The sequence below is a fragment of the Numida meleagris genome, chromosome 2 (genome assembly GCF_002078875.1).
Source record: "Numida meleagris isolate 19003 breed g44 Domestic line chromosome 2, NumMel1.0, whole genome shotgun sequence".
Lineage (NCBI taxonomy): Eukaryota > Metazoa > Chordata > Aves > Galliformes > Numididae > Numida > Numida meleagris.
This window is the reverse complement of record NC_034410.1, coordinates 79,396,732-79,410,084: the sequence shown is the minus strand read 5'-3', so window position 1 is coordinate 79,410,084 and position 13,353 is coordinate 79,396,732. Positions and strand designations below refer to the sequence as shown.

At 40.9% G+C, this 13,353-nt stretch overlaps 1 protein-coding gene across 8 annotated transcripts in view; it reads left to right on the top strand.

Moving 5' to 3' along the window:
• The window catches only part of COBL (cordon-bleu WH2 repeat protein), a 153,005-nt gene that overhangs the window by 28,223 nt on the left and 111,429 nt on the right, over window positions 1-13,353 (top strand). For 7 of the 8 annotated variants that reach the window (XM_021385621.1, XM_021385620.1, XM_021385622.1 and 4 more), the window contains exon 2: window positions 12,372-12,578. In XM_021385621.1, coding sequence (XP_021241296.1) covers window positions 12,372-12,578 — 207 coding nt within the window. Of the gene's footprint in view, window positions 1-8,825; window positions 8,921-12,371; window positions 12,579-13,353 lie in introns of all 8 variants that reach the window. The other variant, XM_021385623.1, reaches the window with a different exon arrangement.

Below are 13,353 nucleotides of genomic sequence, written 5' to 3'. Positions count from 1 at the left end.
GCATGTCTTTATTTTAGTTTATTGATATTTCTTCATGGTTTGCACTTCATGAAACTGTTAAATGCTTAGGTTGATACTACATCCCTTTTTGTTTTTAGATTTAAAATCCATTAAATACTGCATGTGCCTACAGGATACATTGAAAGGAATTTTAAATGGAGACTAAGTGTACAAATGGCTTTTGCTGACATTTAAAAGCATTAAAACGTTTCTGTTCTTAATAAATCAAGTTAAAACTTCAGAGCCCTACTTCTCAGCTTGGGTGTTCTAAGTGTATTTATCTGTGTTAACTTAGCATTTGCAGGTTTTTTGCTGTTGTTTTTTTGTTTTCAGTTAGACTTTCTGTTTTTATACTAATGTAGCCCGTTTACACTGGAGTTATGGTTGGAGTAGGATTTGTTACTTTACAATTAAGTTTTACTTAGGTTTACTTACTTTATTGTTAATTTTAAGTAAACTAACAAAAGTTGTGGTTTCCTTTTAATAAACTGGCTTCAGTTCAAACAAAGAAATATTTTATTCTTGTGTCATTGGAAGTGACAGAATATCTTAAAACTGAAAGCAAAATTATTTTTTTTATAAGAAATTTTGTGAAGTAAATTGTCACCAGGAAAATCATTTGAGGCAGTGGGATTTCCTAGTAAAAGGAACTGTGACATCCCACAAATATGGGATCAGAACACAGTTAATACTATTGTGTTAAAGCTGGGTATTTCTTTATCTCACTGACACTGCATATTTGCTTCATTAATGTTTTTTGATATACTGATACATGTGATTTTCCTACTGTGTGATAAGAGTGTGAATTAAGAACAAATTATAAATGCTAATTAAGAAGATGATTAAAGGAGGAAGGAATGTATTAGTATCTTCATTTTTTGCATATGAGTGCAGGCTCTCACAGAAATAAACTGTTCAGCCTTGTAGGACATTTGATCTGGCTATAGATAGTAACTGGTCAGCCCTGTAGTTCTTGGGCTGGCTCCTTCTGTTTTTCTATTTTTTTTCTACAGAATTGGGACTTAAGGAATAATTTTAAATAAAAGGAGACAGTTTCTTGTTTTTTATGTTCTAGACTGGTCAATCCAGTGTGAGCAAATTGTGTCTCTCAAGTGTCTGAGCAGATCTGGGCTTTAAATATGTAGGAACAGTGGGCATTGGATGTGGATGCAGCCTGCAACCTCCCCACCCCTGGAAATATGATGTAAGGTCAGCATGACAGGATCACAAAGCCATTCTCTGAGGGCAAAGAAACTTGACAGGGAGCATTGAGGCCACAGAGACAGACTGTTGGTTTGATTCTGTGGATAGCTAAACTCCCTCGCTACCACTGCTGGTGTGTTTTTGTAGGGTCTGTTTCAGAAAAGATGAAATGTTTTCAGTAACGGGTGAAGTGAACTTCAGCATCATGGTTCTAGAGCATTCTTATTAAATGAGAAACAATGATCTGTCGGCTCCTGGTTATGTATGCTAATGTTTTGCATAGATGGGTGTATTTAAGCAGTTAATCACCTTGAACATAACTCTCCCCCATCTGCACATCAGATGAAATCTTTTTCAAGAGTGTTCTTCATTGATAAAAGCTTCAGTAGGTATACTATTCTATAGTAATGTCAGGGATTTTTTCACTGAAATGCCCACGAGCTTGTAAGCAGATATAAAACTAGAAATTAGCACAGTAAATACAAATTTCACAATGTGTCTATATGTAGTGAAAGATATACTACTATTTTCTCTGTTTCTTCTTCTGTATCCCATAAAAAGACAATAAAGGAAGCATTTTACTATAGCAGAGCCCTAATCTACTGTCTGCAGCCCTCAGGAGAGGGATTTTCAGTAGGTGGTAGTGAGGTTAAAAAGTCTGTGCACAAAAAGTACAGTCTAGTGTACGTTTAATCATCAATTCACTGCAAATGCACATCGTAGTTGTATCTCAAAATTGATGATGCTAATCGCTGCAGGAGAATTTATAAGTGTTGCTAGGCAATAAACTTTTTATTTGTTTATTTAAACAACCTTATTGTTAGTAATTATTGATAAGAAAAGATTAAGAAAGGACAGCCACACTGAAATCTGTACAGCCCTGGTAACTTGAGAAGGCGTGCCTTAACTGGGAATTTCTGAGCATGCCTCTGGTTTGTGTAACAGTGACTGTAGTCTTTGACCCATCTAGAAACAAACTACCTTCTCAATGCTTTTCGTTGGTCTGCTGTTAATAAACATGATCAACACTGCTGTAGTTATTCAGTATTAATGAAACCTATCAAACATCACATTTCCAGACTTCAGAGTTTTGCTGGAGAGCTCAGGATGGCATTGTGGCACCAGTCACAGGCAGCAAGATGAGAATTGTTGTGTCCTTGCAAAAACCCAGCTGGCAGTAGGAGAAAGAGCGCAGAGAGAGTGCATGTTTGCCCAGAACATGCAGAGGATGCAGTGCTAATGGTGATGTCAGCCCACTTAGAAATGCTCTTGGCTTCATTTTCTTGCCAGTGTATTCCCACAGGTGAGCCTTTTTATTTTTGCCATTGTGTGCAAGCATTATTAACATAGAAATAGTGGTTATCTTTTTTTTCTTTTTTTGTTCTTCCTCTTTAAATCAGGCTGCTTTGTATCACATTCGTCATATATGAAGGCACTGGGTAGCATTTCAGATAAGCGTAAGCAATGTGATGGTTACCTCAGTATCTTCTTTTTGTTTACTCAAAATGGAATTTGAGTAATAGTTCAGTGCTTGGTAAGTGGGCAAAAAAAACAATGCAACTGAGCGAGTAATGGAGGAAAAAGACGAAGGTAATTGTGAGAATGGGACTAGAGGGTTGGTCACTGAATGCTTTGCACCAGTTTTTTGCTGCTTTCACTGCAGATCACTTGAGCAGCCATTGTCTCACAGCCTTGATTTTAGTCACTGAGAGACTGGTGGGTAGTTTTGGCTCAGATGCTGGAGGCTAAGCGTTTGCATCCAAAAGCCTACATTTGTATTGCCTTTATCACATTTTTTCTTCATCTGAGCTTCTTTTTTTTTCCTCTGTCAGACGTCACTGTGAAAGGAAAAAGTTCCGCCATCCTGGCCTAGGCTAACATACTGGAATAAGTACTTTCTCTGCTTTCTTGCATTTAACCACAAAGAACTTGTGTTTTTCTTTAAGGTGTATTTCAGCAGATGAGGCAAATAATTACATAGCATTGGCTCCTCTCCCATTTCACTCCTGTTCACTAATGCGAGTGAAGCTGGTGGAATTGTCCTCCATGGCACCAGCTTGTAGTGTGGTCTTTGCCACACACCGAAGACGTGGGTGGTATCTCCAAAGTCCTGCGATACAGCTATTAGGCCAGACTTTGCGGTGCTTATTAAAGCACTGTTTTCATTAACTGCAGCAGACATCAACCCAAATGCTGGGATTTGGCAGCTTTTTAAAGGTTTTCTCTAGGGCTTGTCTGTGTATTTTATTTTGTTTTGGGAACTGATACAGGTAGCTCTGTCAGGCTCCCTAGCATGTCTGTGGTTCCTAAGTGTTATAAACATGCGCAAGCTGCAGTATTATTCCTTGCTCATTTAAAACTCACCCCATGTATGCTTCCATCCCGGCTTTCACTGTAAATGAAATTGTAGTGGGATGAATTTACACAGTTCCTGTTCTGGTGGTTTCTTCTGTCCCTAAAAAGAACAGACATATGTATGTTGCTCCAAGTGTAATGCCTCCTATTTGTTACCATGGAAACTACAATAGATACAAAAAGCACAATAACACTATTTGATAGAGCAAATTCTCAGCTACAGAAATGTATTTTTCAGCATAGTCATCACCCCTAGCTAAGCATTTTTGCCAGCAATGAACAAGAGCCTGCATGCCGTGCTTATAAAAATCTGCACCAATGGAGGTGACCCACTGTTTCACAGCTGCTGTCATGACATTGTTACTAGGAAAGTGTTTCCTCTCATGGGAAACATTTCCCTCATCTTTTATTGGCCCAAACAAGTAGAAGTTGATGTAAAATCCAGTGTGATAGGACAGCCTAGCCTAGCCAAGGTGGGCAATGTGCTCCATGGCCTTCAAACTTGTGTGGGGCCTGATGATGTTATTATGTTGCCAGAGATGTTTGTCTTCTTCTCTGGCCCGACAGTGGAAGTTTGATCCTTCAGCTTAGTGTAGAGGTCAGAGTTGATGGTTTGAATGGGTTTTAGGAAATCCAGAAGGATCAATACTTATCTGTTGCAAAAGACAGCACACATCACTTTACCCACTGGGGGTTGTGTCTTGAACTTTTTCTTCGATGGGGAATTCACACGTCACCACACAGTGGACTGCCATTATGACTCTGGCTGGTAGTAGTGACACCACATCTCATCACCAGTAATGATACAGTCCAGGAAATCATCACTTTCAGCATTGTATTGGTTCAGTAGGTCCTGACAAACTTGCATACAGCTTTCTTTCTGTTCCTGTTTGAGCATTTATAGGACCCATTTAGCGCAAACTTTGTGATATTCCAACATTGTCATCATTGCTTTGGACACACTGAAGCCAGTTTTCAGCTCCATACACAGTTCCTTGTCATCATCCACTGACCAGTGTGGATGAGCTGGTTGAGACACTCTTCATTTTGTGGTGTGACAGCAGTGCATGGCTGTCCAGAATGTGGCTTGTCTTTCACATCACTGTCACCACTGCTGAAACATGACACCACTGCCTCGCTGTGCTCACATCCACTATTTGGTCTCTATCATAAACATTCAGCAAGTGTCAATGAGTGCCATTTTTTCCACATGGAGGAATTCAGTGACACACCTTTGCTTCTTACGCACTTCCGTGTCATATGCATTTTGTCAGACTGCCTCTCTGCTGCCATCTGTCACACAGCAACAAAATGGAACGGAATATTGGCAGGAAGATTCAACCTCTGCTGCCATACCACCACCGTCTGCCTCTAGTGTCATGGACCAACAGCATAAAATAGGAGGCATTACTTTTGGAGCAACCATGAGACTGATAGGTGAGCTTTGTTGTATTAGTCTACAAACGGACACCTCTGTGACTAAGGGAAAGATTAGGTTTTTATTGGAAGGGCACGCTTCATTAAAAGGGTGAGTGATTTATAAATCCCACAGTCTGAGGACAGCAACCATTCACTGACAGACTGTTTGGTCTCTCTTGGTCCTTGCCACTTGGGTGAAGCAATGTCAGTGCAGGAGCCTGAGCCCCGGCAGGAGGAATGCAGCCTTCCTGTGCTGAGCAGTGGGCAGTACTCATGCTGTGGCCAAAGCTCTGGTGATAGGCACACCTCAGGCTCTCGCTGAGATAGGACGGATTTGGGGAGACATCTCTGGGAACAAATTCAGAACAATCACTTTTGCTTGCACATGTGAGACCAGAAAACTGCAGCACAATGTGTTTTAATGACTGATTTTTATTGCTTAAGCCTCTGAAAAGTTTGAAACTGGAGCTACGATGCTAGGAACTGCTTTTGTTGAACTGTGTGTTGTCTCAGATGTATTTTTATTTGTATTTTCCTTTAATTGCACCCTTGGGCAAGCATGGCCATGTACTTAATCCCTGCTTCCTCCTCCACAGTGCTCTCACTTATCTTACTTCTTGGACTTCTTTTTTCTCCTGGCATTAAAACTTTATTTTTAAAATACGTAAAGCTGTAGGGTTCTCATCAGTAGAATCTAATGGAAGATCAAAAATATAATTAAATGACTTTAATTTCATTGCCAGCAACAAATTATTTTTCCTTGTCTATTTTGGGTGACTTTATCATGCCCTTAAGGAAATCATTTTCATCATATCTGTCAGTATGAGCCTTCCTTAAAAATGGAATGATCTTTTAAAAGTAATATGAAATTCAAACAAACATTTGAAAAGAGGAAAGCGTAAAACAATTACATACTATAATGGCCAGAGAATTCAAAGTGAAGACTGCGTTTAGAACAAAAAGAATTCTTAAATATGGGGAAATAAAGCATCATAGGCAACCTTAATTTTTCCCAGAGCCTATCAGCACAGGAGTAATTTAGTTAATTAGATCTAGTCTCAGCTGCTTAGCAAGTATAATATTTTTCTAATACTATAAAACACTAGGAAATGTGAAATAATACTGGAAATAAGTTATTATTAAGAGTCATATATTTTAGACCTATAATTTATTTCCTGTGTGTGAAGCACTTAAAGGTGTAGACTATCTGTATTGCACATATCATGAGTCAGTGTATCTCGTCTTAGACAGGCTGAATCAAATTGAGAAAGTTCTTTTTTGTCCTAATAAAGAGCAACCAATAAGCTCAATCTAGTTAGTTTAAGCATTACAGATGACAGAGTATGCTGGAGTTCTGGAGTTCTGGAGTTCTAGATTGACACAGCACTGTCTGGTTGAACTCCTGTAATAGCTATGTAGTAGCATTATCACAATCTCCTTTCCTTGCTTGTTTCCGTTCTAAATCTTCGCAGGATTTGTTTAATTTTTGTTTTCGATTTTCGGCTTTATTTTTCTCCTAATTTGTTTGTGTTTCCTTTGCATTTGTGTTGCATTTTTCTGAACTGCCGTGTTTGGAAATAGAAAGAATTCTACGTAGGCAGACAGATCTTAGTATACTGTTAATTGTGATTGAGAGGGTCTCCTTATCAGTCTGTGATATAGGTTTGCTTTGCCACAAGCAATGAAAAGCGGAAGCATATCTGTTCTGCAGGCTAGATCACTGGACAGGAGATCTTTCTACTCTAGCGTCTGTATCTTGATGGTTTGAAGTATCATAGAATCATAGAATGGCTTAGTTTGGAATGCACTTCAAAGATCATCTTGTTCCAGTCCCCCTGCTGTGGTGAGGGTTGCTAACAACTAGATCAGGCTGCCCAGAGCACCATCCAACCTGGCCTTGTTGGAAAACCCACAGCTTCTCTGGACAACCTGTTCCAGTGCCCCTAACCAAAATCTCCACCTTTTAATTTAAAACCATTCCCCTTTGTCCTGTTACTGTCTGTCTGTGTAAAAAGTCAATCTCCTTCCTGTCTATAAGCACCCTCTAAGTAAGGGAAGGCCACAAGGAGGTTTCCCCAAAGCCTCCTCTTCTCCAGGCTGAACAAGTGTAGCTCCCTCAGCCTTTATTCGGAAGAGAGGTGCTCTAGCCTTCTGATCATCTTTGTATCCCTCCTCAGGATCTGCACCAACAGCTCCACATCTCTCTTGTGCTGGGGGCTTCAGACTAGGATGCAGTACTTCGGATGGGACCTCATGAGAGTAGAGCAGAGGGGGACAATCCCCTCCCTCTCCTAGCTGCCTGCTCCTCTTTTGATGCTGCCCAGGATGCTGTTGGTCTTCTAGGCTGCAAGTGCACCCTGCTGGCTGGTGTCCAGCTTTATGTCCATCAGGACCCCCAGGATCTTCTCTGCAAGGCTGCTTCCAATGAGTTCATCTCCCAGTCTTCATACATATCTGGGATTATCCTGACCCAAGTGCATCACCTTGTTGAACCTCATTTGGTTGACATAAGCCCACTTCTCCGAACTGTCAAGGTCTCACTGGATGGTGTCCCTTCTATTGTGTGAACTGCATCACTCAGTTTGATATCATCAGCAAATTTGCTGAGGGTGCACTCGATCCCACTGTCTTTATTGTTGATAAAGATACTGAGGAGCACCGGACCCAAGATGGACCCCTAGGGAACACCACTTGTGACCGACCTCACAACCCTCTGGCTGCAACCACCCAACCAACTTTTTATCCACCTGATAGTCCAGCCTTCAGACCCATATTTTTCCCTTTTAGAGGTAAGAATGTGGTGCAGGACCATGTCAAAATGTATCACTTAACTTTCCTTTGTCCACCGATGCCATCATTCTGTCATGGCAAGACACCAGATTCGTCAGGTACAATTGGCTCTTCATGAAGCCATTCTGGCTGTCTTGGATCACCTCTTCATCTGCATGTCTCTTCTAAGGAGGGTCTGTTTCATGATCTTCCCAGGCACAGAGGTGAGGATCTGCAGTCTGTAGCTTCTGGGTCTTTCTTTCTCCATTTCTTAAAAATGAGAGCACTGTTTCCCTTTTTCCAGTCACGAGGGATTTTGCCTGACAGCTACAACTTTTCAAATATGATGGAGAGTGGCTTGTCAACCACATCAGCCAGTTCCTTCAGGACCCTGGGATATGTGTCATCCAGCCCTGCAGACTTGTACATATTCAGCCTTATGAGGCGATCTCAGATTTGCTCTGCTTTTATGGTGGGATTTCATTCACCTATCCCTGCCAAGAGATTAATGGATATGAGAGGTGTGAGAAGCCTGACTGCCTGCGAAGACTGAGGCAAAGAACTCATTGAGTACGTCAGCATTCTCCCCATATATGTTGAAGCCAGTTCTTTCGTCTCATTTATCAGAGAGGTCCATTCTTTGTCTATCTCTTATGACCAACATATCTAAATAATCCCTTCTTCCTATTTTTCTCATCCCTTGCAGAGTTCAATGCTGTCTGTGCCTTGGCTTTCCTGAAGTATGAGGTGTGTCTCATAATTCATGTGTGTGTGCAGGAGTGCAGTCGCCTGAAAGTCAAGTCAGTAAAGTCACCTTTCTTTCTTTTTTTTTTTTCCTTATCTGAAGAATGACAATCTCTGCATAGCATTGCCATCATTGCCATGGAAGTCCCTGAACCACTTCGGTTTGAAAGAGAGAACATGCTTTTTCAGCATGGGATTGTAAAGTCAAGGGTGGATCTTGTTGCTTGATAGTTATATATTAATAAAGCATAGGTCCAAAGGGCTTATGTTGCCTTGTCTTGAAGTTCCTTAATCTGGCAAAACTTTTCTTCGTTTCTATTGCTTTTCTTCTGCAGGCTGTACTACAGCTAAGCTGGCTGTTGCTCTGCTGGCCGGTTGTTTTTCCTTTCCTGTTTTGGGAAGCCTGATGCTGTTGCTGATAATGGTGCTGGTAGGTTGTTTATGTGTTCTACCTGGTTATTTCATGGCAATATGCATTTTGTCAGCTCAGAAGAAAATGAAATGAACTGTGTCATTCCTAATTAAAAGTCACCGTATGTTTATTTTAGAATCAGCTGCGTGTTATGGCTTTGTCTAATCCTCTGGGCAGAAATGAAAGCAGTGGTTGTGACTGTGAGTGAATCAGAGATGTGAGGTGTTCTTGCTTCTGACTGCAGCAGCTGGCTAGTAGCAGCCAGCAGCTTAGCAGGCATCTTCCCTACAGTTGATACTGAGGTGTTTGTGAACAAAATTTGCTGTTGAGCTAAATCTTGTTTGAATCTATCTCAGACTAAGGTATGCGTTTTCTTTCATTTCTTACTACTACTTTTGGTGTGTTATGTTGGTAGCATGGAAAATAAATGTGCTTAAAACAAGCTTTTAATTCATTCTTTTCAGTACGTTTTAATGTTCTATTGTCCTTTGTAAGCATTGTGGCTATGACAGAGAGGGCAGCAGACACTCTTGCAGATCTGAGGAAGAGCTTAGGTTCTCATTCCTAGGTTGTAGCTTGTGGAGCTGCTTTCTGCTGCAGAGATGTGTCAAAAAGGTGCCTGGGAAGTGCAGATCTGTGCCATATATCACACTACAAGTGTGAACAGAACACTGGAACAGGCTGCCCAGAGAGGTTGTGGGGTCTCCTTCTCTGGCGACATTCAAAACACGCCTGGACGTGTTCCTGTGTGACCTAATCTAGGTGTTCCTGCTCCGGCAGGAGGACTGGACTAGGTGATCTTTTGAGGTCCCTTCCAATTGCTGACATTCTGTGATTCTGTGAACCTGAAAGGAACCTGCTTGCACTGGAACAGTCAGATCTGTCACTTGGGGACATGTTGGAAAGCAGTTGCAGTGTTTCGGATGAAAGTTCAAGTGAGGTCACCTGAGCTGTTGCTAGGTTAACAGGGCTGTAGCAGGAATGCTTCCTGAATTCCTTTTTCCCGTTTCTGTGAAGGAAACGGGTGTGCACTGTCCTTCCTGAACAAAAAGCAAGAAGGGCTGTAGCCCGTAAAGGACTCTGACTGCTCAGTGCCAAAAACAATACTCAGTGTTACGTGGAGGTAAAGTGAGCGTCACTGGTCAGTGTGCAACTGCATGTGTTGGTGGTTCTTACTCCTCATTTACCCGTGCAGAAACAGTGTTGTGCAAGGTTTATAACTACAGCACTGCATATAAAGAACACTTAAGAAGTGGCCAAGTGAAAATCACGCTCCCATTTTGGAGCTATAAATTGGTGTTAAGATGTCAGGCCTTGTTTGTTCTGTTAGAAAACTGTGCACCTTTATGTTACTGCGAAGGAATAACACGGACACAGCACACTCTAAACTCTTTTCCAGCTTTTTAATCAGCTTCAAATCTCAGTCATTTTTCACTTCTCCACTGACGCTTCAAGTCTCTTCAGTTTCAGCTGTTTTAGGTTTCATGCTTACTGCTGTATTTCTCAGTTTGCTGTGAGGTCTGGAATTGACAAGTCCAGGTAAATCATAATTAAACCAACCAGGTATGCAGGGCTCAGGACACTTGCTGCTGCTGTTACTCCTGCCCCTGTGGTATACTGTCAGCAGTGCTGTGCTGGAGGTTGTCCATGACATTTTAGGAAAGCGTTAAAAACCAGGAACAAGCTTTGCTTCGAAACGAGTTTGTGTAAAGCTTTGAATAAGCTACTTACGTTGATGCAGTTGGCATTATGGAGGGCAAGAATTACATAGATTGTAAATTGATCTGAAGTCTTCCAGTGTTACACTTGTTAAGCTGAGTAATATTAATGATTTCATTGGCAAGAAATGGATTTATGCAAAACTCCCATGTCTCTCACCACCTGCTTACAAACAACTGTAGCTGGGCATAAAGGGATTTGAGCGTAAGACAAACCCAGTTTTTTTCTACATTTTTATTCTTCTCTATAGACAAGTAAATAAATTAGGAGTTTCGTTCGGGGAGATATTGAAAGCCAAGGTAGTTTGCCAAGCAGTAGAACCTTGAACTTCTTATCATCGCCTCCATGACATGAGAGTGGGAGCTGTAAGTTTGTAGTGGATGGCCTGTGTGACTCATTGGGTGTGTGCAGGATAAAAAGTGAATGTTAAAAGAAAATGTCTCATAGAAGAAAAATGCTGTATGGTAATAAGGATGGCAGTAGATCTCCCTGCTTATTTGTAGGGGAAAGCTATTTGTTATGCACGTAGGGGATGAATGGAAGTATCAGCATCTTACAGTGTCCTGATGAAAACACCGTAAGATTTTGAAATTTTTTTTAAATGTATTTTCTCCTGGCCGCAATTTTGCCCTTGTCTGACTTAACACTAAACCTTGCATAATTAGAGTACTTTTTCTGTGTTCTTCTTTCCTGGGTCTCTGTTTATGTTCTTTGCTGAGTGAAAATGATGTATAGAATCATAATGTGTGCTCTTCTTGCACCCTAAAAACAGATTAAAAAATTCAGTCAGTAAGCTCAAGAATAATTTCTCAGTAAATATTTTACTGCTTTTTTCCATCTGTTGCACTGAAATCTGACTTAAATTAGGCATAAATCAGTAGAGGTGACAGATATTAATCATCAGAATACGTTCTCTTAAACACGTGCTTGGTATGAAGCCAGCTATTCAGAAGTTAACAGCGTGGACATGTTGCTTATCTACCACACTGTTTGCCAGTGAAGGAGACTTTGAGTCTGTGGCAGTTTTATCTTTCTGCAAAGTATGTGGCTTGTTTGGTGCAACTGATGTAGCTTTTCTGTATGTAGCTCACAGAGTCTAGGCCTCTGCTGGAGAATGAGCTCTCCTCGGGCTGCTTTCGAATAGCTGTAATCTCTCTGTGTTGGGTGGTAAGAAGTGGCATCGTTCACAGTTGACCTTCTCGTGGCCCTTTTGTATGAAGTACAATGAGCCAAATTTAGTACTACTTCCTAAGACAGAGAAAGAGACAATATTTCAACTAGAATAGTACTGTTGAACCCTAACACAGCTGAATTGAAGTTCATCGTAGCTCTGCTCCTGCTGCTCTGACTTCGAAGCATTCATTTACATAAATACAACTGTGTCGTGAGTTAGGTCTGGACTGGACCAAGTTATTCTGATTATCTCTTCATAGAAACGTGCTTTGTACTTGACAGAAGAATGATTATTTTCATATCCTAATTATGGAACTGATACATACCTTGGGGCATGGAAAGCAAGCAGTAGGAGTGCATGCATCATTAAAAAGTTAGTGCATTTTTAGAGAGGAAGAAGTAAAAAATAAAATGCAGCTCTGCTGAAAAGTTTTGTGGTGAAGAAAAATGGCTTTTGCTGTAGGAACTTTTAGAAATGATCTGAGATTATGGCTGAAAGGATATATTTCTAGTTAACAAATACTTTAATTTGCTCATGGAAATTTTTTAATTTTCTTCTTGCCTTTTTTTTCTTAAGGAGAAGAATGAAAGCTCGTGCTCCTCCTCCACCAAATCAACCTTCTGCAGCCAGTAGAATTCACAGTGAGCACAAGTCACCTGCAGAGACAACTGTAATTTCTGATCAGAGCCTTGTGAGCATGAAGGAGAATATGATAAATAGAATGGTGGACTTCACAGTCATTTTACCCAGTGGGGTGGAACAGAAGTGCACAGTACAAGGAAGGTAAGGCTTTGATTAGCTTCCTTGTTTCACAGCCCTCCATTCCCAGTAGGATACTCAATGATATTTGTGTGTCCCTTTTTAAGCTGACTTAGTTTCTCTGTCTTGCTTCTAAATGCTTACATTTTAGGCATCTGCTGTACCAGAGAGTCCTGAAAGCCCCTGTATAAGGGACCCTTCTTATGAGGAAGGAAAGAACTAGCAGCTATTCTGTCACTCTATTTCTTGTGAATGACCCTCAGCATATGTATGTGCCCATGTCTTCCAATGCAGGGCCACTGGGCCGGGCTTAGGCTGTGTTGGGTTATCTCCAAACACAGAGGTGCTGGTGTAGTACTGCTAGCAAACAGCACTTGCCAAGAAATGAGTTCAGAAAATGAATGTTTCATCAAATTTGGAGATCCTGCTTTCGCAAATATATTACATTTCCATAGGTACCAAAGCATCTGCCAGTTTTTGGGAAACATTTCTGTATAAAAACATGCTGGCTTTTCCATGGGAAGGGAAAGAGGTTCTCCTTGTCATTAGGTACTACCAAGGTCAGATACCAGATTTGGAGGATGTATAGTTACCTGTTGATAAATCTGAGTCTGTCCTTATTTTACATCTGGGCCTTATAATAGTTTATCTGCGTTCCTATAAAACTTGGTGTGATATAGGTGTCTGTTCTGACTGTTGATTAGTATATTCTGATGGCTGAGGAAGAAGTGTGCAATGGCCAGTAGTTTCTGGTGCTTCATTCTTCATTCTGATTTCTTGCTGAAATTAGTGTTTGCTT